The sequence below is a fragment of the Pogoniulus pusillus genome, chromosome 10, assembly GCF_015220805.1.
Source record: "Pogoniulus pusillus isolate bPogPus1 chromosome 10, bPogPus1.pri, whole genome shotgun sequence".
NCBI classification, from domain to species: domain Eukaryota; kingdom Metazoa; phylum Chordata; class Aves; order Piciformes; family Lybiidae; genus Pogoniulus; species Pogoniulus pusillus.
Window position 1 is genome coordinate 33,787,717 of NC_087273.1, and position 26,116 is coordinate 33,813,832.

Genomic DNA, 26,116 nt, shown 5'->3' on the forward strand with positions numbered 1-26,116 from the left:
AGAGGGCTTTGAGCAACCTGGTATAGTGGAAGGGGTCCCTGCCCCTGGTGACAGGGGCTGGGGGGAAAATGGAACTAGATGGTCTTTAAAGTCCCTTCCAAGCCAAACCATTCCATGATTCCATGATTACTTTTAATTTCCCAGTCATGGATTTTTGGTGTTTTCTTCAAACTTCCTCCTCCTAGTGTCTGTTTCCTGTCTTGGAATTGTCTCTGAGCTGAGATTTCTTTTTGTTTCTTTTCTGAAGTTATTTAGCAGCTGTCTCACTTCTGTGTGGCAACAGAAAGCATCTTAAGACTTATAATACAGTCTTTATGTTTGAGGAAGTCTTTAAAATCACCTATTCAAATCAAGCTACACATCTTAGAAGAAGAAATACAGGAATACTGATTATTTTTGCCTCTTTTCTTATTCTAGCCCCCTCGATGCCACCGTATGAACTTGAAACACCTTTGAATCAGACTGACAGCACTGTGACAGTCTTGCTGAAACCAGCACAGAGCAGAGGAGCTCCTGTCAGGTATTTGGAGGGGCATGGGGGTAGAGAACATTTACAGAATTAAACCCAAATTGATTAATTTCTTGAACATGTTTTCTGGGGATTTGCTACACAGCAATCAGTGTCTAAATTCGTGTCTGCATTAGCTCTAATTAAATTAAATAACTGGAGAAAATGGAAGTGCTTTGATGTTGAGTGCTCGTGTATTGTTTAAAGGATTTGATCCAGATGCAAGTGGCTTGTTCTTTGAAGATAAGGAACAAAGCCATAGTTCTGTTGTGTGGGTGGCTTCTTTAAGGTAATTGCTTACTGCAGTGTTATAAGTTCAAGGGCATATCACATTTTTTATGCTGAGCTACTGTCTTTAATATTCCCTCTTCTTGTTTACTTCACAGATTTAAGATAAGCAACTCTCAGTTAACCAGTTTCAACCACACATGTGGTAACATTTAGAAAGTTATTACATTTAATTGACCATCATGGCAGAAATAGGGGGGGAAAAAATCAACAGGCAAACCCAGAAGCTCAGAATCCTTCATTAAGTAGCAGGAGTTAATGATTTCCATCTTGCAAAGGTTCATTCACTTATATGATGATGTGTAAGTCCTTGGTTGCTTAGAATAAAAGAGGCTTTTTCACTGAAGAAAACATAGGAATGGTTAGATTATTTTGAGTGACAGCCAACAATGAGGTCAATATTCTGAACCAATGAAAATACAGATAAGAAAAGTACAAGTTTGGGTTTGTCTTTTTCAGAGATTAGAATGTTTTTTCCTTGTGGCTAATGATGTATCATCAAAAATAGGTTAATTCTCTTGCTGATAAGTTTCCACCTATAGTGCATGACTATCAACTGTTTTCATCACAATACTAAGGTTTTTAGGGATTTAGTCTAGATTTTCTTTGAAACACCTCACCTGTGAAGACGGGCTGAGAGAGGTGGGGTTGCTCAGCCTGGAAAATAGAAGGCTCTAGGGAGACCTTATAGCAACCTTCCATTATTTGAAGGGCGATACAGGTGAGCCAGAAAGAGACATTTGACAGACACATGGAGCAACAGGATGAGAGGTAATGGCTTCAAACTGGAAGAAACTGGATTAAGATCAGACATTAGGAATAAATTCTTCACTATGAGATTGGTGAGGCACTGGAACAAACACCCAGAGAAGTTGTGAAAGTGTTCCAAGCCAGGGTGAATGGAGCCTTGATCTACCTGGTCTGGTAGCAAAGGGTTGGAACTAGATGGTGTTTGAGATCCTTTCCAACCCAACCCATTCTATGATTCTGTGAAATGCAGATCTGGTAATAGCCACTGATGTGTGAATGAAAATAACTGTTCTTTGAGTTTCTTCAGAATATTCAATGGTTTAGATAATTAAGTCTTGTCACTGTACTGCATATTCTTGCAGTATATATTGTATCTAATGTAGGTCTACAGTTAGAAAATGCCACCCTTTGGGTCATTCAGACTTTTGAAATAGAAAATGTAACATACTGGGGCAATGTGAGTCAGCTGAGGCAAAAAAAAAGTGATTAAAGCAGCTTTAATGAAAACAATGTAGAAGATTAAATTAGAAACAGAATGATACTTATCTTGCTTTATTTCACAGAACAATATTATAGTCCTTCTGAATTCAAGCATCTGGATTAAAATAATGCCAGTTGGGGTAGTATAAACACAACATATTAGACCATTAATAAAAAAACCACAACAGCTTCATTCCTTTTATCTGTATCAGGAGCTAAAGATGATCGACTTCTCTAGCAGCAGTGACACATCAGAAACTTCACTGACAAGGAAAAGGAGCTAGTTAGGAGATTAAAGTGTGCCAAATAAGGTGATGAGTGGTTAGGGAAATAGAAAGAGAGATTTAAAGTAACATGAAGCTGACAGATGAACACATAGCAGCAAATTAACCGAGGTCCTTTGCAACAGGTCTTAAAATCAAACGATTGCTGAGTGCAAACTCACAGTGTAAATACTGAGTGAGGCAGAGAGTGATAATTAAAGCAAGAATTTAATACTTTTAACATCAAGCTCTCCAGCATAGCTGACAGAACACCTTCTGCATATGGATTTTATCATTGTAATCTGTATTCCTCAGGTGTTGGGAGTTTAGTCATACTTCATTTATGCAGAGCACTAAGCAAGATGCCTTGTCTATTGATTGGGCTACAACTGCTGGCTGGGTTAATGCAGATCTCTGAAGCTGCACTAAACTTGCAGTGTAAATGATTGGTGTTGTTTTATCGATCCACACATCAGCCATGTCACATAAAAATCTTAAATTCCTGAGATGGATAAGGAGAGCACAAATTCTACCACTCAAGTCCACAAAGCTAAGCAGGGAGGTAGTTCAGAATTCCAGCTTTTTTCCTCAGATTAAATTGCTTTTCTCTACTTAAGTATGAAAAAAAGAATTACATTCTATGCCTCATCATATCTAGGGAGGAACAATCTATGTATCACTAGAGGTGAAAAAAAGAATCACATTCTATACCTCATCATATCTAAGGAGGAATAATCTATGTATCACTAGAGGTGAAAAAAAGAATGACATTCTATACCTCATTATATCTAGGGAGGAACAATCTATGTATCACTAGAGGTTAGGGGTTGACCTGTTGGAAAGCAGCTCTGCGGAGAATGATCTAAGAATGCTGGTGGACAACTTCACCAAGAGGTTTCAGTGTGCTCTTGTGACCAAGAAGACCAATGGTCTCTTGTTATAAGAACAGCATTACCAGCAGATTGTCAAGAGAGGTCCTCCTTCCTTTCTATTTTGCCCCAGTAAAGCCACATCTGTAGTCCATGTCCAGTTCTGGGCACCCCATTTCAAGAGGGGCACGGAACTACAGGAAAGAGTCCAACACAAGCTGCTGAGGGGACTGGAGAATCTCTGTGAGGAGGAAAGGCTGAAAGACCTGAGGCTGTTTAGCCTGGAGAAGAGCAGACTGAGAAGAGGTCTTCCCAGTGCTCAGCAAGAGCTAAAGGGCAAGGGTCAAAAGGATGGGGCCAGATGCTTTTCAGTGCTGCCCGGTGACAGGACAAGACAAGGGCAAAAACTGGAACCCAGAAGGTTCTGTCTAAATGTAAGGAAAAACTTCTTTGCCATGAGGCTGCTAGAGCCCCGGAGCAGGCTGCCCAGAGGAGCTGTGGAGTCTCCTGAAAAGATTCCAAAGCTACCTGGACATGGTGGTCCTGAGTTAACTGCTGTGGTTGCCCCTGCTTTAGCAGGAGGGTTGGACTAGATGATCTCCAGAGCTCACTTCCATCCCCATGTGCTAGTTTGAAGCAGGCTAGAATGTTTTGGTGAGAGAAAGTAGATAATTGGCTATGAAAAGGAAAACAATGGTTGTGTCTCCTTCCCTCATCAGTCTCGCTGAGAGCTCTGGGAACAAGAAGTCAACATTAGATAACATTCTCCATTTTGTTTCTCACTCTGCCTTTGTCTTCAGACCTAGCCACAGCTCCTTAACCTCGCTGCCACTAACCTTCCTTCTTAACCTCTTGGCTGCACCTCTATTCTTTCTCAGGATTGGGGGTAAGGTTGAGAGGGGCAGGGGGAGGAAAAACAAGGCACCAGGTTTGGCAGGCATGAGATTCTGTGATTTTTCACATGCAGCCACTGCAACAAAAAACCAGCAGGGGCAATGCTCATTGTTTCAGTGTTGATTCAAAAAGCAGACTTGACAGAAGCATTCAGGAAGCTCTGTTTGCAGTGATAAAGTGCACATCAATCAAGAAGGCCAAACGGCATCCCAGGTTCTTTTAGAATTCAGAAGACTGGACATGATTAAAATGTCTTTTGTCAGAATTTTAATACAACAAGGACTGTCTGCTTTGTCTTCAATTTATGGGCCAGCTTGTTTCAGGGCTGTGGCTGTGTTTATTTCAAGGAGATTATTTCAGAATTATATATGTTTAAAGCAGGAATGCATTCAGTAATGATGAATGTGCACCCATCTCTAACAGCTGGCTAAGCTATTTTGATTTTTGGAATGATTGTCCTTTGCAAGGTTTGCTTTATTTTAATTTAAGCTATTGGCTCTGTGGAAATTGCATAATATATTTCTTCCTGTGGATGTTCTCTGCTTTGGGGGAGGTTTTCAAGGATTTGTGTATGTGTCAGTAAATAATTTGCATAAAAATCATACAGAGGACATTGAGATGCTGGAGCATGTCCAGAGAAGGGCACCAAAGCTAGTGAAGGGTGTGCAGAACAAATCTTACAAGGAACAGCTGAGGGAACTGGGGTTATTTAGTCTGGGGGAAAGGATGCTAAAGGGAGACCTTCTTACTTTCTATAGCTTCCTGTTAAAAAGGTTGTAGTGAGTTGGGGGTCTGTTTTTCTCCTCCCAAGGAACAAGTGATAGGACAAGAAGGAATGGCCTCAGGTTGCATTAGGTTGGGCATGAGGAATAATTTCTTCTCTAAAGAAATTGTCAAGCCCTGGAACAGGCTGTCCAGAGTGGTGGTGGATTCCCCACCCCTGGGGGGGTGGGGATTTCAAAGCTATTGATTTGCAGGTATGATGCTGAGGGATGTGGTTTAGTAGTGGACTTGTCAGTGCTGGGTTAATGGTTGGACTTGATGATCTAAAAGACTTTTTCCAACCAAATGATTTTATGATGAATAACGACCTATGAAACTGCTGATCTCTGACACCTGCAAAGGAGATCTTCACTGCTATGTAAATGTAAATATCTTTTTTCCTGTGAGGGCTTTTTAACATCCATTAATGGACTTGCTCTTCTAAGGAGCTATCATTCTACCTTTTATTTCCTCAGGGTTAGTTAGCCTAAAGCTTAAAAGCCTTTGGGGCCAACTTGTACATAAATTGGCCACTTCCATACAGTTTAACTAATGAATGCTAATGTATTCCAAAGCTCTGGCTCATCCATAGAGATGAAAAATATAATGCTCAGTGTCTCTGTATGTTTAGTGTTGTTTATATATTTGTCTATGTTAGATTGAGTTTTAGGTTGTTTACACTCCCATATAAAAGGTTCTTGTGACCTCTGGCAAAGTTTTCCTGCAAGCTTTGAGCTTCAGTGGGGAGAAGCAAGTTTTCTCCATGGCATAGATTTTTGTTCAGTCTTGTCATGATAAAGGTTGAGTGTTTCCACTTCTGTTTTATCTCACTTGCAGAATGTGGCCACTGCTATTCCATGCCACAGACTCAAAGCACTGCATCAGCAAACATCCCAAAGACAACACTGGAATCACTTGGTGGTAGGTGCTCCTCTGGGAGCAGCACACTGGGTGAAAAAAAAAGCAAGGATTAGGGAGAATCACAGGATCAAAGAATTGTCTCAGTTGGAAAATTCCTTTAAAATAACCAAGTCCAACCACAGACCTAACACCACCCTGGCCATCAAGCCACGTCCTGAAGTGCCATGTCTACACATTTTTCAAACACCTCCAAGCACAGATCTCCACCACCTCCCTGGGTAGGCTGTTCCAGTGCTTGACCACTGATTTAGTAAAGGAATTTTTGCTATTATCCAACCTAGACTTCCCTTGGTGGAACATTTGACCATTTCCTCTCTTACTATTACTTGATACTAGGAGAAGAGACCAACCACCAGCTCAGGACAACTTCCTTTCAGGCAGTTATAGAGTGTGAGAAGGTCTCCTCTCAGCTTCCTTTTCTCCAGACTAAACAATCTCAATTTCTCTAGTTGTTCCTCATAAGATTCCTTATCCAGATCCTTCATCATCTCTGTTGTCCTTCTCTGTACATACTCCAGCACCTCAGAGTCCTTCTGGAAGGCAATGCCACCCAGGCCTTGTGATCTATTTCTCCTATGACAGTGAAAAATTCAGCTAACCTGTGTTATCCCACTAAACCCTCCCAGCCATTTAGTGCCCTGTTCAACCACCCTTCCTGCTCTCATTGACACCACAAACATTTGATACTTTCTTTTTCCAACCTAAAGTGAAAGAACAGTTTGGGTTGTTCAGCCTGGAGAAGGCTCCAAGACCTTACTGCTACCTTTCTTTGAAGACCCTATAAAGAAAAATGTGGACAGTCTTTTAAGCAGAGCTCATTGTGACTGGCCAAGGGATGATGAGTTTAAACTAAACAGAGGAGATTTAGACTAAAGAGAAGAAAGAATATTTTCATACTGAGGGTGGTGAAACCCTGTCCCAGGTTGCCCAGAGATGTGGTAGATGCCCCAATTCTGGAAGCATTCCAGGTCAACATGAACAGGGCTTTGAGCAACCTGCTCTAGTTGCAGTTGTCCCTGCTGACTGCAGGGAGGTTGGACTACATAACCTTTAAAGGTCCCTTCCAACCCAAACTATTGTATGATTCTATGACTATGGTTAGAAATTCAGGCTAAGTCAGGTCTGAAATGGGAGAAGGTTGCTTTGCAGAACAGGAGTGTTCACTGTGTGGACGAAGGCATGGCAACAGCACATGCAAATGAAAGCATTGCAATATCTTCCTACCTAGCAAGTAATGTAGTGCTTTCATGGTACTGGAATTTCCTTCTCTTCCCAGAGACATTACACAGGAATGCAGTAATGAGGAAGAAAAAAATTCCCATATAGCAAAACTCTGCATTAACTAGTAAAGATTTGAAAAGCTTCCCAGTATAAAAACACTGAACTTTGGCCTTTCAAGAGCTCCCTGCTTAAACAGTCTAGCTATTTGGAGGGGTTATGATAAAGAAATTGTTATCTTGAGATGATGTTCCTCTACATGCTCAAGTAGCATTAGTAACTCAGTAGTATGCTGAAATACCATGTTCAAAATACAGCCCTTTAATACTGCAAGCCCACAAGGCCTGAAGAGCATGAAGGGAACTGATTGCCCATTCTTTAATCTGCCCACCACATGCATCCTTTTTATCTTTTAAAGGTCTGTACACATAAAGGCTTGAGTTGTGCACTGTAGGGTCAGATCTTGCCTGCAAACTGTACTTCCAAATCATAGCTTTACAACTTGTAAAGCAGCCAGTAAACTGTTTGGAGGGTGGCTGTGATAGAGAAGAGACAGGGGGTTTATTAATTCCTGTAATTGTCACTTCTTTATAGCAACAAGTACCATTATTTACAGCAGAAAGGGTCAATTTCAGCTTCAGTGAGGGAACAGGACACTAATTGCTTATGCTGTAAAAATGCTGTAATTCTTTTTTGTTATGCAGTAGAACTTGTCCTTGGATTTTTAGTGTGGCTTGAGGTAGAATTTATGGTATGTGTTGCCTGGGTGTGCATGGTGCAGTTTCCTGTGCCCAAAACTTCCATGGTCCTTTCACTGTGACTTCTCACGTAGTCCCTGGGCAAAAGCAGCAGCATTTCCTGACTTCTTTAAGCAGTAATTTGTGTCACTGAGAACCAAGCACATAATGCTATCTGTCATTTAGCAGTGTGATTAATACTAATGAATCCATGATAAATAAAGCAAGCCCAGAATGAAAGAAGGAACAGAAGATTCCCTGTCTCTGAAGAGATTGTTTTTCAGTTTCATAGCTCACTTTCTCGTGGGCTTTGGTTATCATTAACAACTGAACAATTTGCTGCACTGCTTTGCTTGGGTTGTTTTATTTCTTTTTAGAACCATAGAATTGTTTTGGTTGGAGGAGACCTTTAAGATCACTGTGTTCGACCATCAGTCCAGCACTACAATGTCCCCAGTGTATCATGGGTTCATTGCCTACCCCAGAGAGGCAGTAGGAGAGGCACAGTCCCACCTTCATCTCAGAGCAGCCCTCCAGGATTGTAAAGAGTTGTGTTTCTCTGTCCCACAGAGTGTGTAGGGGCTCAAGTATATTTCTGGGCACTTGCCTTGAGAGAGAGAAATGTTCAGTTTAGAGACCACAATGAAAGAGTTCTGGACATGGCTGTAAATCACTGAATTCCATGATTTTTAAGTGCCTTCAGTTTAGACATGCCTGGGTTCAACTAGAGCACTCCTGGGATGAGAGATGCTGTTGCCCTGTCTTCACCAGAGTGAGCCAGGATCTGGTTTCATTTTCCTGTGTGCTGTGGAAGGATTGAAGGGGCAGTGTGTGTAAGCTGCATTTCCCCTAGTGGCTGTTGAACAGGATTATGTGGAGATGTTTTAAAGTCATTTTCTGCTGGTGTGTATCACAGTACCTTCGTGTTTGTGGTCACAGTGCTGAGTGACCCAATCTGAATTCCTGTAAAGCTGTGCTATTGTCAGGCACATCTCACCCACAACTGTGGGAGCTTTCAGTGGTGATCTTACTGTGAATTATGCATATCCCCTTCCCATATCCTTAACACCCGTGTGAAATTAGGTTTTCCACTTTGGCTTTTCATCTCACTGCAGTCTTTTGTTTTCCTGGATATTTGAATCTCATTTCTTGAGCGCTGGATGCTGAAGAGAGATGTCTCAAGTAAAAATTATGAAGTCACTTCAACTTCTTCATTTGACCCATTTGACTGAATAAGACCTCAAATCTATCTTACAGGTCCATAGTGGAAGCCACAGCTGCTTGGGCTTTTAGTCTCAAAGCCTTGGCTGTGTTGCACATCATAGAATCATAGAGCTGTGAGGTTGGAAAAGACCTTGAGAACATCAAGTCCAACCATAACCTAACATCTCCCTGTCAGGCCATGTCCCTGAGCACCTCATCCAAACATCTTTTAAGCACCTTCAGGGATGGTAACTCCACCACCTCCCTGGACAGCCTATTCCAGTGCTTGATGACATCAACCTTACATGCTTTAGCCAAAGTATATACTTTATATGGTGGGGTTTGGGTGGGGTTTTTTGGTTGTTTGGGGGTTTTAGTGTACTGGGGGGGGTGTTTTGTTTGTTTGATTGATTTGGGTTTGTTCTGGGTTTGGTTTTGTGTTTGTTGGTTTGGGTTTGGTTTTTTTTTTGGGGGGGGTGCTTTTTGAGGTCCAGTTTCTTTCATTTCATTTCTTTCACAAGTATTTAAACCAATCATGCATTTCTGAGGACCTCACAGAGCTCCAACCCAGTGGCCGTGATGTAAGCACATGTTCATCACACCATATGGTGAAAGACTTCCTCCTAACATCCAGCCTAGACCTCCCCTGGCACAACTTGAGACTGTGTCCCCTTGTTCTGTTGCTGCTTGCCTGGCAGAAGAGACCAACCCCACCTGGCTACAACCTCCCTTCAGGTAGTTGTAGACAGCAACGAGATCACCCCTGAGCCTCCTCTTCTCCAGGCTAAACAACCCCAGTTCTCTCAGCCTCTCCTCACAGGGCTGTACAGGTTCCAGGCCTCTCCCCAGCTTTGTCACTCTTCTCTGGACACATTCCAATGTCTCAACATCTCTCTTGAATTGAGGAGCCCAGAACTGGACACAGGACTCAAGGTGTGAATGCTTCTTTTGCAGAATTGTAGAATTATTTTGATTGGAAAAGACCTCTAAGAATTTCAAGTCCAACTGTTGACCTAGACCACCATGGCCATTGAACCATGTCTCCAAGTGTCATCCCTGCACATTTTTTTAACACCTTCAGAGACAGTGACTCCACCACCTCCCTGGGCAGCCTGGCTCAATCCATGACCACTCATTTGGTAAAGGTATTGTTTTAATATCCAATATAAACCTCCCCTGGCACAATTTCAGGCCATTTGCTCTCATTCTATTACCTGATACTAGGGAGAAGAGATCAACTCCCAGCTCATTACAATCTCCTTTCAGGTAGCTACAAGAGAGCAATATTAAGAAAAAATAAGTGAGGCCAAAGAATACAGAGGAACACTGCATGGAAAGAGGGAGAAAGGCTTTAGATGCGCTCCAGAGTGAAAGTGTCATATCCCATCCTGGGTGCTGAATGAGTTTTCATTTCACTGTGTGTTAACATGAAAACTTTCTGCTCATTTAAGTAGGAAAGGAAATCAGTGGCATTTGCAACAAGCATCATGACTCTAAAGCATTGCTAAGTAAAAGCTAATCTGCTCAACCAGATTACATTAAGTGACATAAAGAAACATTCGAGTCACTTACTGGACTCTACAACTGAAAGCATCAACTCTTTAGTCGGGAGCTGTGTAAATGCCTTTGCCTTAAAGAGCCTCAGAGAACAGTAGGGTGAATGTCTAAGACATGAAAATATTGAGTTTAGGGAGAAAGTACCATGGGGAAGTCAGTGGAGGGTGAATTAATCATGTTCTCATATCTAAAGCAGAAGCCGTTCTCAAGATTAGTCTGGTCAGGCAGTAGAAGCACAAGGCCAAAATCTCATCTGTATTTAACAGTTGTGCTAATCCTGAACTGTGCAGAATCTTTTATCTACAGCCAGATTTGCTGTGGGAAGAGCTGCACAGTGTCACCCTGCCAAGGTTTTTATGCCATCTAATCCTGCAAGAGCTGTTCCCAGTGTGGGGAGGAGGAAGAGTTATACCTTCCCTGACACAGGAGAAGGTCAGCCTTATATTTATCCTCACGACTCCTGAGAAACTGGAGAGAACACAACAAAACCTGGCTAGTTTTTTTGCATCTGCACTGCTGGGTAGAGTGCCCTGCACAGCCTTTCAGTAGAGAAGAAAGGATGAAAAGGAGCACAGACAGTATCTCTATTTCCAAATTCCTGGATCAAGACCCACTGCATTTAAATTGTGGCAAGAGATGATAGCATTGGGAAACAAGAATTTTGTAGTGGTGATTTTTGCTGTGGTCCTGTTCTCCCACAGCAGAGCTGGCTGGAGAAAATACATCTGTGTCTCAGTTTTCTTTTCCATTGCAGTTGAAGCACAGGCACATCCTGCTTCCACCAAGTGGATGTTATTCTTTTTCAAGTAACAAACAGCAGGATAACAAGAAATGGTCTCAAGCTCTGCAAGGAGAGGTTTAAGTTGGATATTAGGAAAAAATTCTTTACTGATAAAGTGGTCAAGCTGCCCAGGAAGGTGGTGGAGTCACCATCCCTGGAAGTGCTAAAATCTTTAGCACATGATTTAATGGGCACGGCAGCATTCAGCTGATGTTTGGACTTGATGATCTTGGAGGTCTTTTCCAACCTCAATGTTTCTATGGTTCTAAACTTCCCATGGAAGAAAAATCTGGCAGAAGGAGAAAATGGACAAACAAGACCACATCCAAATCACCACATCATGCATCTTTGAGCTAGTCTGTCAGTGCTCCAAGTTGTATTCCCTGGCTGAATAGCTGCAAAACTTCATCTCCTCTGTGAATGCTTTAATGAGCAGTAAACAGTTTTCAAGCTTGGCATCAAAAAACCTGTTGAAGTTGGCTTGTGTATTCACTCAGCTGCCTCAGCAAATATTTTTCTTTCTGTGCTGCACACAAACAGCAGGTTGCAGAGCATCTTTGAAAAGGGGAGAAGAGAAGAATTCTGCCTCTGCTTAGAAACCACTCCTTTTAATACACTTACTTAATTCCCCAGCCAAATACAGTGGGGAGCTTCCACTGCATAGCTTTTTAAGATGTGGAAAGATTGCATTCTTTTAGTGTTAGTATTGTGTCATTAATCCATTAGCTCTTCTCCTGCTTTAAATGCATTTCACAGACAATAAGCAGCCTGAGAGGGATCTTCTCAATGCTCAGCAAGAGCTAAAGGGCAATGGTCCAGAGGTTGGGGCCAAACTGTTTTCAGTGGTGCACAATCACAGGAAAAGGGGGAAGGGAGAACAAACTGGAAATCAGAAGGTTCCATCTGAGCATGAAAAAGATCTTCTTTTCTGTGACTGTAACAGCCTTGGCAGAAGATGCCCAGAGAGGTTGTGGAATTTCTTTCTCTGGAGAGATTCCAAACCCACCTGGACATTGTGATCCTCGGCAACCTTCTGCGGGTGACCCTGCTTTAGCAGTGGGGTTGGAGCAGGTGATGTCCAGAGGTCCCTTCCAGTCCCCACCCTTCTGTGATTCTGTGAAGAGCCTGGCTGATTCACAGGATCACAGGATATTAGGGGTTGGAAGGGACCCAAGGAGATCATCACATCCACCCCCCCTGCCATAGCAGGACCACACCATCTAGCACAGATCACAAAGGAACACATCCAAACAGGCCTTGAAAGTTTCCAGAGAAGGAGACTCCACAACCTCTCTGGGGAGCCTGTTCCAGTGCTCTGTGACCCTCACAGTGAAGAAATTCCTCCTTGTGTTGAGGCAGAACCTCTTGTGCTGCAATTTACACCCATTGCTCCTTGTCCTTTCCCAGGGAGCAGTGAGCAGAGCCTGTCCCCCCCCCCCCCCTTTCCTGACCCCTAGCTCTCAGATGTTTATAAACATTGGTTAAATCCCCTCTCAGTCTTCTCTTTTTCAGACTAAACAGCCCCAGGTCCCTCAGCCTCTCCTCATAAGCCATGCCCTCCAGTCCTCTAATCATCCTCGTAGCTCTCTGCTGTACCCTCTCCAGCAGATCCCTGTCCCTCTTAAACCGTGGAGCCCAAAATTTGCCCTACCAAAGGAATCAAAGTTTTTCCTTATTTTTAGATGGAACTTCCTGTGTGATAATTTGTGCCTGTTGCCTCTTGTCCTCTTGCATGAAGACCACCTCTTTTTAATTCCAGTAGATCAATCAATTCTGAACAATGTGGAATAAAAACAAGGTAGTCTAGTAAACAGGTGGTAAAGTACTTGAATCTCACACTTTTAAGATTTATATTTCACAGAATCACAGAATGTCAGGGGCTGGAAGGAACCTCAAAAGCTCATCCAGTGTAACCCCCATGCCAGAGAAGGATCACTGATATCAGATCACATAGGAGTGCGTCCAGGCAGGTTTTAAATATCTTCAAAGAGGGGAAACTCCACGACCCCCTTGGGCAGCCTGTTCCAGTCTTCTGTCACCCTCACAGGGAAAAAATCCTCCTCGTGTTTAAATGAAACTTTCTATGCCTCAGCTTTGGATTCCACTGTAGATTTCTGGACATGGTGCTGAGGGATACGGTTTAATGGTGGACTTGGCAGTGTTGTATTAATGATTTGACTTTATGATCTGAAAGGTCTTTTCCAACCAAATCAATTATTTGACTGTCTGATTCTGAGCCCATCCTAGTCAGAAGCAGACCTCCAACTTGCAAGCAGCAGTGAGCTTTCTTTGAATATCAGAAGGTGAGGAAGTTCTTCTGCTGGTTCTGATGAGATGGGCTGTGTGTTCTCGTGGGTTGTTGCATATTGGTTTGCATGTCTTCAGACTCCTGGAATTTCCTTTTGTTCCTTCCTCATTGATCTGTACTTCAGTACCATTGTGCATCACTGCTTTCTTCCTCTGCAACAGATTGAAAGGAAAGGATCAATCAGCTCTGCCGTGGCTTTTGCTTATGAATATTTTCTTCAGATCCCCTCTAAGTTCATTTTCTTTTAGACTAAATTATTTCAGACAGTTTTGCTTTCTTTAATTTCTTTTAATCTGCAAAAAGACTTCATTCCTTATTTTTTTCCATGCTTCCCAGTTGTTGTCTAAATTGGCCTTGGCAACCTGAAAACTGATGAGTTAAATGGTGTAATATTGGCTTATAAAAGCACCTCGTTTGCTGCACTAAGATATTTTTATCTCCTATTTATGAACTTATCTTTTTCTTTGCTGTGTTCCTTTTAAAAAGAAATTAAGCAAAGAACATAAAGCTGATTAAGAAGCTTTGAAATGGTTTTTGGATTGTTCCAAGTAGCATAAATGTAAATTCATTGAAAGTATCTCTTCTGGCTTGGTGCCAAAAACATATCACTGTACTTTCAGCAAAATTGGTTGAAATCTAAAGCACTGTTACTAGAAAACACAGTTCAGACAACTAAAATCTTGTTTTGTGATACAATGACACATTGTAGCCTGCAGGAATTTATAAGGCTGCTCAGTTCTTACACTTTACTGCTATGCATAGGATTCCAGTGCCATATTACTTGATCTGAAGTAACTTTGTGCTCATGCTTGTGTCCCCATTCTATGAAGTCTTTGCTATTTCACTTGATTCCACATTCAGGTAAATTGAGCAGATGAGCAGAAATGTACTTATTTAGAAGTCTTAAAATAATTCCTATATCTCTGCTGGTGTTTTTTTGCAAGGAACTTGGCTTTCTAGGATAGCAAGATCCACATCTGCTACCAGTTTGGCAGAGAAGACATGCCAATCTGTCTGAATCTAAGATTTTCAGAATCAACTGTTAGTTCTTGCCTATTTTTATGCCACACAAGGTGATCATCTTGTAGACCACTTCTGAGACCTAACCTTGCATCCTAACTGCTACATCCCTGTGACAGATTTCTAATTGCTAAGTTGCAGTCACATCAAAAGGAAAAAAAAAAACCAATCCCACATAAAGAAATCTTGAAATTAGATCAGTTAAAGAAATTATCAGCAAATATCTTTCATCTTAACCTAATTCAGTGGGAATTCTGTGCTTGATAGGAAGATTAATAACAGGTGACCTTTTAGGGAGCACTCAGCATGAGTCTAATGTTCTATTTGTTCTTTTATTATCCTGACCCTCTCTAACGAAAGGATTTTTTTCACCCTGCCCTTTGTTTACAATATGAGACTGTAATTGAGTTCATATTTCTCACCCAACCTTTCAGCTGTAATTAATATTTTATTAGAACAGATTTTATCACTAAATAGCCTCGCAGCAGGGTATGGAGCCACATGCACAGGTCCCCCCACACACACGTATGCTCATGAAGGTGCTAGAGAGTTACTGATGCCAAGAAAGTTCCATGTAATGAGTCATGCCTGAGAGGACACAAAATATGTTCGTGGTGCCCAGTTAATGATCCAAAGCAATTTAGGATTGATCTTATCTCAGCCAAAGCAGGACAAAAAGTTGCAAGAATGAAGCATACAATGTGGTGTTATTATGTTAAACATGTGGCATCTAACAGAAATTGCCTGTTCAGGACCAGCTATTATCTGCTTTCACTATTGTATTTCATGAGCAAGAACAGTTTAGGTCATATGCTTTTTGTGCTAAGAGTTACATGCTGTTCTCTGAGCCTTGCTAAGCACTGACACCTCCACAAAGTGACAGATGTAAAAATCTGAGCATTTAGGTTGCTACTTTATTTGTTCTTTAAACTGAGATAACCCCAACTGCCTTCCTTTCCCTGCACTGCATACTGAGCAAGGAGGTTTGTCGCTCTAAACTATTCTGATGGAAAGAAGATGTTTTCAATGCAAGTTTTGACAGGTGAAGGCAGTCTTATTCTAGACATGATTGTAGAATCATAGACTGGGCTGGGCTGGAAGGGATCTTTCAGGGTCATCTAGTCCAATATCCCAGCAGTCAGCAGGGATGGCTCCAACTAGAGCAGGTTGCTCACAGCCCTCTACAACCTGACCTCAAATGGTTCCAGGGTTTGAGCTTCTGCCACTTGACTTGGGCAACTTGAGCTGCTGTTTCACCACCTTCAGGGTAAACAGTCCCTTCCTTCTCTCTAGTCTATATCTCCTGCTTTTAGTTTAAAACCATTGCCCCTTTTCCTGTCAAAACAGGTATTGCTAAAAAGTCTGTCCACAGCTTTCTTATAGGCCCCTTTAAGTATAGAAAGTTCCCAAGATCTCCCTGGGGCCTTCTCTTCTCCAGGCTAAACAAACCCAAAGCTCTCAATTTGTCCTCACAGCAGAGGAGTTCTAGCCCTAGAATCATTGTTGTGGCCTCCTCTGGCCCCACTCCAACAGGTCCACGTCTCTCTTGTACTGAGGCCTCCAGGGTTGGACCCAACACTGCAGATGGGGACTCAGCAGAGTGGCACAGAGGGGCACAATCACCTCAGTGATTCTGACTTTACAGTTTAAATAGCTGTAAACTAGATTTGAGGTGGTTATTTTTAAATTGGATCATTTTGATGATTGGCTTTTTCATCAGAGAAGCCTCCAACACAATCTGGGACTAACTGGCATTCCTGATCCTGGCAGAGTCACCCTCATAGCGAGTAATTCCACCTCCCTCAACACAGAGCTTTGTGGTAGAGATGATGAGGAGCTAAGCCTCTTCAGATTGCCAGAAGAGGAATTACAGCATGTTTCTGGTTACTGACAGGCTTGCTGCAGCAGGAAAGATGGCTTAGAAGATCCAGCACTTAGGTTTGATGTGGATGAGACCATGGTTTTACTTCTGGTGGGAGCAGGGCAAATCTGCGTAGCTTTCTGCCAATCAATGCTTGCTCCATTCCTTACTCTAAAGTTAAAATAATGGAAACAGCATCTTCCTCTCTAAAAGAAAGGAGATCTCTATTTGTGATTGTGAACAATCACAGAGTGTCATAAGAAGCAACTTCATGTACAGCTAACTCTCTGGAGAGAGTTATTTTGGTTTTTTTACTCCCCTCTTCCATGATGCTCACCACAAGATCTCAGAATAGTGGATGTGTAGCACATTTTGTGCAATTATTATCCAAGTAGTCTAATACATGTATTTGAAAGCCATGTCATAAGCAGGCTACAAAGGATTTAGGAGACTTCCCTGATTTCACAGAATGACGGAGGTTGGAAAGGATCTCCAGAGATCATTGAGTCCAACCCTGCTCTGCCAAGGCAGGATCACCTAGAGTAGTTCACACAGGAATGCAGGCAGAGAAGGACACTCCACAAGCTCTCTAGGCAGCCTGTTCCAGTGCCCTGTCACCCTCACTGCAAAGAACCTCCTCATGTTGAGGTGAAACCTTCTGTGTTGCTCCTTGTCTTATTGCTCTGGACCACTGAAAATAGATTGGCCCCATCCACTTGACGCCTACCCCTCTGATATTTGTACACATTGATGAGATCTCCTCTCAGTCTTCTCCAGATTAAACAGCCCCAGTTTATAGTGCTGTGTAGTGGACTCAGTCTTAAAACCCTGGAGATTCCAAAGCCTTATGTTAGCTCAGTTTAGACCAGCTATAGTGCTGCTCAGGCTTTGAATTAAGAGAATAAAGCCTTGTGGAGTGAGATCAATAGCATGTGGTGTCTAGAGGGACTAAGCCCTTACACTCAGTAGGAATAAAAGTTGTTCACTGGTGAAATGAAGAAATAAAGTGCTCTTTGGCTTGTGTGTGCTCTACAATATATCCAAGATAATCAGATTTTCTGGAGGATAACCAAGTTTAAGTTTAAACCTGATTTTACCCCAGTTTTGTTTTAAGAAAACAGGGTCTATATATCATGCAGATCTTTTTTTCTTTCCTTCCCTCACTATGGCTCTCTTGGAAATTTTCAAGCTCATATGAAATGTTGCATAAATACTAAGTTTCTCCCACATTTTGAAATCTCTCTGTGCAGAGGAAAGACAGGGCTGCCTGGGGAGGTGGTGGAGTCACCGTCCCTGGAGCTGTTCAAGGCAGGATTGGACGTGGCACTTGGTGCCATGGTCTAGCCTTGAGCTCTGTGGTAAAGGGTTCGACTTGATGATCTGTGAGGTCTCTTCCAACCTTGGTGATATTGTGATCTATGCTGATAGATTGGCTGTGTGCCAGTTCATTTCATTTGCTCCTTTAGCAGAGAACTATAATTCATGTACCAGCAAGTCCATGTGTAGCCCAGAAGTAGCCCCAGTATGTTGTCTCTTTTGTAGGCAATATTTGGGAGCTGCTAAAAGGAGCAGAACATGTTGAGGGTGAGAGCTGAGTATCACAGATGATATGTGGAACACGGCTGGGATTGCAGGGTGTTCTTGAGTACACAGGCTCAGTTTCTCACTGTAAAACCAGTATCTTAGTCTATTTATAAGGATTTGAATATCTTTTGAACAGGAAATTCCACCTCAGCATGAGGGAAAACTTCTTTCAGGGTGGAACAGGCTGCCCAGACAAGCTGTGAAGTCTCCTTCTCAGGAGACTTTCAATACCTTCCTGAATGTGTTCCTGGGTGACCTGCTCTAGGTGATCCTGCTTTGGCAGGGGGGGTTGGACTCGATGATCTCTGGAGATCCCTTCCAACCTCCAACATTCTGTAATCCTGCAATGATTTCTGGAGGTCCCTTCCGATGCCTACCATTCTTTGAATCTATGATCTTCTTTTTCATGAGGCACTGGAAGATCCCTGGACTGGGTCAACATAAGTGGGATGTTGTTATCCCATATACATGAAAAATCTATCAGCAAAGTTTTATGTTTGCCAAGAAATTACTGTTGACATACCTTTCAAAAAGTTGATCTATATTAGAGTGGTTTGTGGAAGAGACCAAGCATCAGTTTGTAGAGCAGGTCCAGAAATGCTCAGTAGACCCTCATGAGTGTGAAGAGATCTTGTAGCAGTCTTTCTTGGATGAACATCTTCTCCTTCCTCCAGTCTGTTAGAATATATTATAGGATTTCAGAGCTATATTATGAAATACAGTCATTTTACAAATTGCATGTTTGTAAAAGCTGTTTGATTTCATAACTATATTATTTTAGAAGTAGATTTTTCTAACTACATTGTGAAATCAAACAGCTTTTACAAACATACTGCATGTAATTTATACAAGGTAGCTGATTCTAAGTCGCTGGAAAAAGCTTTGTTTAAAGTAGATCTATATTAGGTAGACTTTGTTTTCTTCTCTCCTCCTTTATCTTTCACTTATTGTTTATCAAAAGTGATGGCACATCTCGACCTGTTTCAAGTATATTATCTGTTCCTTAATTTTTATTCTATTATTCATCCAGCTCTGGAGTCCTCAGCACAAAAAGGTCATGAACCTGCTGAGTGGGCCCAGAGAAGGTCACAACAATGATGTGAGGGTGGTTGGAATCCCTCTGCTGTGAGGACAGGCTGAGAGAGTTGACATTGTTCAGCCTGGAGAAGAGAAAGCTCCAAGGAGACTTTCTTGTGGTCTTGCAGGACTTAAAGGGAACCTGTAAGAAAGCTGTGGACAGACTTTTTAGCAGGGCCTGTTGCAACAGGAGAAGGGATGATGGTTTTAAACTGAAAGAGTGAGATCCAGACCACTGGACCATGTCCTGGAGTGCCACATCCACATGTCTTTTGAACACCACCAGGGATGGTGATTCCACCACCTCCCTGAGAAATGCACTCCTTTGATTGACCACTTTTTCAGTAAAGAAATTCTTCTTAATATCCAACCTAAACCTTCCCTGGCATATCTTGAGAGAGATGTGCCTTACAGTCTCTTCATTCTAAACATATGCAAATGCTTAATGCACTGCCAAATCTCACTTGCCACTTGCAGTCTATATTCAGCAGCTAGATATCACTGATATGGTATGGATCCCACCAGGGCTCACCTATAATCAAATATGTCTTTTGCTTGTCCAGCAAATACACAGTTCAGAGTTGAGATAATTTATGATTATACACCCAAATATGTTACTTACACCTTTAGAAAATGACTTTGGAATCAACATGAATCAGTACCGTTGTCAAGGGGTTTAAATTTTGTGTTCATTGGAATCAACATGAATCAATACCGTTGTCAAGAGGTTTAAATTTTGGGTTCATTTTTCACTTGCTTCATTTTGTGCAGAAGTATGGAGACTTTCTGATGCAATGTCACTTTTCAGTTTTATCATGTCAGCATAGAATTGTAGCCAATGCCTTGGGTGGTGAGGCTAGGGAAGCTTTATTTCATGATTAAGGAACTTCAGCTGTGAGAATGTCTTTGTCATCCTGTTTGGCTTAATTCTGACAGTTACTTTACACTTGCATACCAGCATGGTAGCAACAGTCCCAGCTGCAAGTGATGGGCAGTACCACTGCCCAATACTGAGCACCCCGATTTACATAGGTAGAAATAACCATGGGGCTGTACACACAGGGAGAAAACAAAATAAAAATAATCAATATTTATAAAGGATTTGGGAAATTGAGAGGGTTAAGAGGAGAGTTTTGATTCTCTTGCCATTCAGTGGATTTCAGTTAAGAGCAGAAGAGTCTCTTTTGCCACAGCTATTGTTGGTATTATGACTTACCATTACTTATAGAGGTTTTGATCGAGTGGTTCTTAGCAATTTGCCTACACTGTTCCAGTACTAAAGTAAGAGTTGCTTTGAATAAGGGTAGGTTAGCATGTTGAACTATTTTGGATAATGAATTTATTGATTTTTCTAAAGGATGGACTGGACAAAGGTAAAGCCATAGTCCATTAGCACACTGTGTGCTGTGTAATGGAATACAGATTATCAACTGCTGCTTACATGTTGGAAATCTTTTATTATCCTTTGAAAACAAAATTACTAGATGCTGAAACCCTTAAAAGATGTTTGTTTGTTTTCTTTCTCCTTCTCTCTCTGCTTACTAAAAGAGCAAAACTATGTTTTGAATCATCATTTGTGACTACTTAGTCTAAAGGAAGAAACATTTTGTGAATCACAGAGTCACAGAAGGGTGATGTTTGGAAGGGACCTCTGGAAATCACCCAGTCCAACCTCTCTGCTAAAGCAGGGTCACCCAAAGCAGGTTGTCCAGGATCACAATGTCCAGGTGGGTTTGGAATCTCTCCAGAGAAGGAGACTCCACAGTCTCTCTGGGCAACCTGCTTCAGGGCTCCAGCACCTTCACAACAAAGACTTTTCTTCCCATGTTTAGGTGGAGCATGTTCCCATAGGCTCCTAGTGCTCCTTGTCTCATTACTGCTCACCACTGAAAAGAGTCTGGTCTCACCATCTTGCCCCCACCCTTTAGCTCTTGCTGAGCATTGACAAGATCCTTTCTCAGTCTGCTCTACTACAGCTAAGCATCCCCTGCTCTCTCAGCCTCTCCTTCTTGCAGAGATGCTCCATTTTCCTCAGCATTTTCGTAGCCTTTGTACATGGTGGCCTGGGATTACACAGCTGAAGATCTCCACATTCTCTGCCCCTGGCAGCGTGCTTAGATTCTCTAAACCAGCACTAGGTGGCACCACTCTGGCCATTGGAAGGTGAAAGGAGGATGCATCATTGTCTTCTTTTCCTTTTTTTCCAGGTTTTCTTATAAGAACTTTTGAAGCCCAGGCTCTTAGATTTCCCTTAAGTCTTACAGAGTCCAAACTCACAAAAAAAGGAGAAAATTTCAGTTCTTTTGTGTTTATAAAATACTTTTAAATCTAAAAGAACTTACTACATCCATGATGATCATAAATCATTATTAAAGGCATTGCTTTACCACTTTCAGAGTCCATCTGACTCTCCTGCAATGAAGATATTATGTAGGAAGTGGTTTTTATTCTTGAGGGAATTGAACACATTGTCATCTTCTCCCATGGTGACTGTCCTTGGAGGATCAAGCAAAACATCTTCAGCTTCTGGGTACAGAATACTTCCCCACGTGAGAACTGTGGGGATTTCCTGTATAAATCCATATGCATTCGAAGGAGAAGTTTGCTTGGATGTATTTTTCCCTGGAAAATCCCCTTTGTAAATACTGACTTTTAAGTTTTTGAGACTGTCCATACAAAAGAGTTGGGCAGTCACAAAGCAGCTTAGGAGTTTTACATTAAAAACCAGATACTGTTCCCCAATGGACTTGGGTCTGTGAAGATAAAGCTTATTATGACACCTGAGAGTTTACATTTGGCAGTATCTCCAGGGGCTGAACCTAAGCTCTCTTATCTCCTCCTTTACAGCTGTTAAGGTATTTCTGCTTTGATTGATCTCAGAAATAGGGGCCCCTTGCATGACAATGGAAGCATTGTGTAATGTTAGTCCCTCTTGTGCTCACTCCAGGGCTGATTCTGAAAGATTTATGTTTGTCTCCGTTTTGATTTTTCCCATGGGCTGGAAATTTCAGGTGCTAGGACCAGCATTTCTTGCAAAGGAAGATGAACTTTCCTTGGAGAATCTAACCAGGCTTATCTCTTAACATGCAAAGCCACCAAATAAAGCCAGGTGTGGAAGTAGAATCATTCCATGCAAGTTCCAACGGGCTGCTAGCAAAAACAATAGTTTCTTAGTCCTTTCCCACACTTTGGGAGCATCAACTGACCTGCAGACTTAGAAACCTGCCAAAAATGGTGGATCTTAACTTGTGTCAAGCCTCCTGACTTCAAGTGAAAGATGTATACCAAAATGTTAGAGGGATCATAGACTCCCTTCATTCCCAAACATATACCTTTAGCACTGATATATCCAGAACTTACATGAGAACAGTTGAAAGAACTTTGATGTCTTCTTTGTTGAAAGTTTTATTTGCAACATTGCTTAGTTCACATCTTTTTCCCCCATTATGAATTAGTTCTCTAACAAAAGTCTTATCTTTGTTAGCATTGGTACATTAATTTGGAGGTTTTGTTTGATCTATTTTTCTTTACTGTTAAGTTCTGTATTTTCCTATATGAACCTTAAGTTCATCCAAGGTTGGATTTATAAACTTCCCCCCCACCTTTTCCCTCCAATTATAGAAGCTGTAGCAGGTCAGGCTGTCCTGTGATTGAAGCACATAAAACCCTTCAATGTCCCCAAAATAATGTCCCTGAAATAGAGAGGGGCTTCCCCTTCAACAGGCCTTTCCATCATTAGTGAACAAACTAATTTGTCCTTTTGCTAATTAAAACCTCCCTGGTTTTACATCTACTTGATAAACTCCAGTCACTTAGAATCACAGAATAGTGGGTGTTAGCAGGGACCTCTGGAGATCATCCAGTCCAACCCCCTACTTCTAAAGCAGGATCACACACAGCAAATTGCCCAGGATTACAATGTCCAGTTGGGTTTGGAATCTCTTCAGAGAAGGAGAGTCTGAAATTTCTCTGGGCAGCCTACTTCAGTGCTCTGACACACTCACAGCAAAGAAGTTTCTCCTTATATTCATATGAAACCTTCTGGGATCTAGTTGCCCCTTGTGATGGAACTGGGTAGCAGTGAAAAGAGTCTGGCCCCACCCTCTTGCCCCACATCCTTTATCAATTGATCAACATTGAGAAGATAACCTCAGTCTCTTCTTACCTAGGCTAAATAAGTGGTAGTAGATGCCCGTTCCTGGAAACATTGCAGGTCAGGTGGGATGGGGCTCTAGGACACCTCCCCTAGTTGAAGAAGTCTCTGCTCACTGTGGGAAAGTTGAGCTAGAGGATCTTTAAAGGTTCTTTCCAATCAAAACTATTCTGTGATTCCATGAATCTCTTTTCATAGATTCATAGACTCATAGATTGGTCTGGATTGAAAGGGACCTTAAAGATCATCTAGTTCCAACCTTCCTGCCACTGGCAGAGATACCTTCCACTGGATTAGCTTGCTCAAAATCTCATTCATCCTAGCCCTGAACACTTCCATAGAGGGGACAGCCATAACCTCCCTCCCTGGGCAACCTGTTCCAGTGTCTCACCACCCTCACTGTAAAGGATTTCTTCCTAATAATCCAGTCTAAATCTGCCCTCCTCAAGATTCAATCCATTCCCTTTCATCCTATCACTACAAGCCCTTGTAAATATTCCCTTCTTGGCTTTCTTCAGGGCCCCTTTAAGGTACTGGAAGTTTTCTATAAGGTCTCCCTGGAGCCTTTTCTTCTCCAGGCTGAGCAATAGATTTAGTATATGTGTTGCTAGAGCTCCTGAGTGCCTGGCAAAGCCTGTGGAACTGTTATGGTGAGACACCTGATAAATCAGAGACTGTCATCACCACCTTGGTTTAATGCCACCAATAATAAATACACAGACTCTTGCTCAGTAAGAAGAGAGTTAGTGACAATTTCTTGTAGCCTTCTTTTATTTCCTGCCAACTTAATTATTAATTCCTGTCCTTTAAAAAGTCATTTCCCTCTTCCATTTCAAGATATGCTTCACATTTAATTTCTAGTGGTTTAAAATGTTCATTTATAGGATGGATTACAACAACCATAGGATCATGGAATCACACAATCATTGTAGTTGGAAAAGACATTCCAGGTCATCAAATCCAGCTGTTAACCCAGCACCGCCAGGTCTCCACTAAACCACGTCCCTCAGCACCACATCTACAATAGCCTAATGCAATATAAAGTTTTCCAGGCTTTGAACACTTTCTAGGGGAGGAAAAAAAAAGCCTCTTTTTAAAGGATAATAAAAACTAGAAAATATCTTGAAGATGTTCTAGTTTTGAACAGTTGAAGCAACCCAGAGGAAATAAACTTCCCAATTCTCATTTTATACCTGGACAACTGAGGCACAAAATATTTCACAGCCCTGCCAAGGACAACACATAACAGTTGTATAATGATGTTCAGGGTCGTGAAGCCCAGAGAAGCTGTGGAGTCCTCATCCATAGAAAAGCTTAAGGCAGGGCTGGATGAGGCTTTGAGTAACCTGAGCTAGTGCTAGATGTACCTGTCTATGACAAGGGCATTAGACCTATAGGATCTTTAAGATCCTTTCCAACCCAAACCATTTTATGGTTCTATGATTCTAAATTCAAATGATCTTACATTTGGGTCCTTATGCCATTTTTCTTCTGTAAAATACATTCTTAAAAAATCATTATGGTTTTGTTTAGGAGAAGTATCAAGACCACTGAGGAGGGAAAAAGAGAAACAAACCAAAACAACACAGCAGTTCAATAGCTAAGCAGTCTAGGTTCTTTTCCCTTTATTTTCAATTTGGAATAGCTTTTGGTGGAGACATGTCCTGGTTTGAGCAAGAACAGATCTATATCTTGTCAGGGATTTGACTTCTCTCCCTTGCTTTTGCTCAATGAGGGCACTTTCTCAAGTTCAGGGCAGGTTTGCACAGCCAGTGGCTGCTTCTAGCAGTGACAGCACTGATAAGGAGAGTTGCTGCCAAGGGCTGGGCTGCAGAAAGGCTCTGGCTTAGACTATCTCTTGTGCAGACCACGAGCACTGCCATATCTTGTGCCCTACCTTGGGCTGCAGGATGTCAGTGTTGACACATCTGGGGAGGATTGGACAGGAGGTGTTACCCTCAACTGACCAACAAAGGATTCCACCCCATAGACAGCATCTTCAGGATCAAGCCAAGAGATCACCAGGGTCAAGCCAAGAGGTTAAAGGCCATTGTGCCAATCTGTCTTTTACCCCATGTGTGCTTGAATCCAGTTCCAAATTCCAGCTCCTGAATCTGGTTCCCATCTGCTGCTCAGCCCATCCTGGGGCATCTTCAGCGCCTGCCCCCAGCATCAGTGGTGAAAATGGCAGCATCATTGCCATCAGGGTTGTGTTCCATATTGGTTCATATCTCTTAGTCTCTGTTTCATTGGATAGTTCTTGTTCCAATCTCAGATGGATTAGTTTTGTTCACAACTCATCAGCCTCTCTCCATTCTTCCCTTTCCTTTCCCATTCAGAAGGGAGAAGGGTTCATAGCGAGGCTCTGAAACTCATCTAGCGACCCTTGACATTGGTGAATTGAGCCAGCACTTCATTAGGACTCTATTATTCCTCTTGGGTATTAGTAGGATTTCTTGCCTGTTTGAAGCTCCTTTTCCACACCTTTACATTTCACAGAATAAAGTTTCCTGACCTGTAGTCCAAAAAATTGAAATCTGCCCTATAGAGAAAGGTGCCAAAAGTACATCAGCTATTGGTAGAACTTAGATTGGTCTTTCTGAAGGAAGCAAATGTAATTTCAGTTTAATTCACATTACACAGCTCTGCTACAGAATTCCGGTGCCTTGGGAATTGAGCACAAAATCTCTTCCTACATAGACTGAAATTTACTGTTGCACCAAGAAAGAAATGTGTGGTAATTATTTTTAATGTAGGGTACAAATATTTCAAAATTTGGGATACAAAAAAGCAATTTTTTTAGTCTACTTTTTAACCTAGCAATCTCAGAACAGTTCCAGCTCTAGATGATTGTTCCCAGATACGGATCTGAACATAATTAA

General features: G+C 41.9%; 1 protein-coding gene across 11 annotated transcripts in view; it reads left to right on the plus strand.

Annotated features, from left to right (window-relative positions):
* PTPRM (protein tyrosine phosphatase receptor type M) overlaps positions 1-26,116 on the plus strand; it is a 598,091-nt gene that overhangs the window by 306,684 nt on the left and 265,291 nt on the right. For all 11 annotated transcript variants that reach the window (XM_064150185.1, XM_064150178.1, XM_064150183.1 and 8 more), the window contains exon 11: positions 418-520. In XM_064150185.1, coding sequence (XP_064006255.1) covers positions 418-520 — 103 coding nt within the window. The remainder of the gene's footprint in view (positions 1-417; positions 521-26,116) is intronic.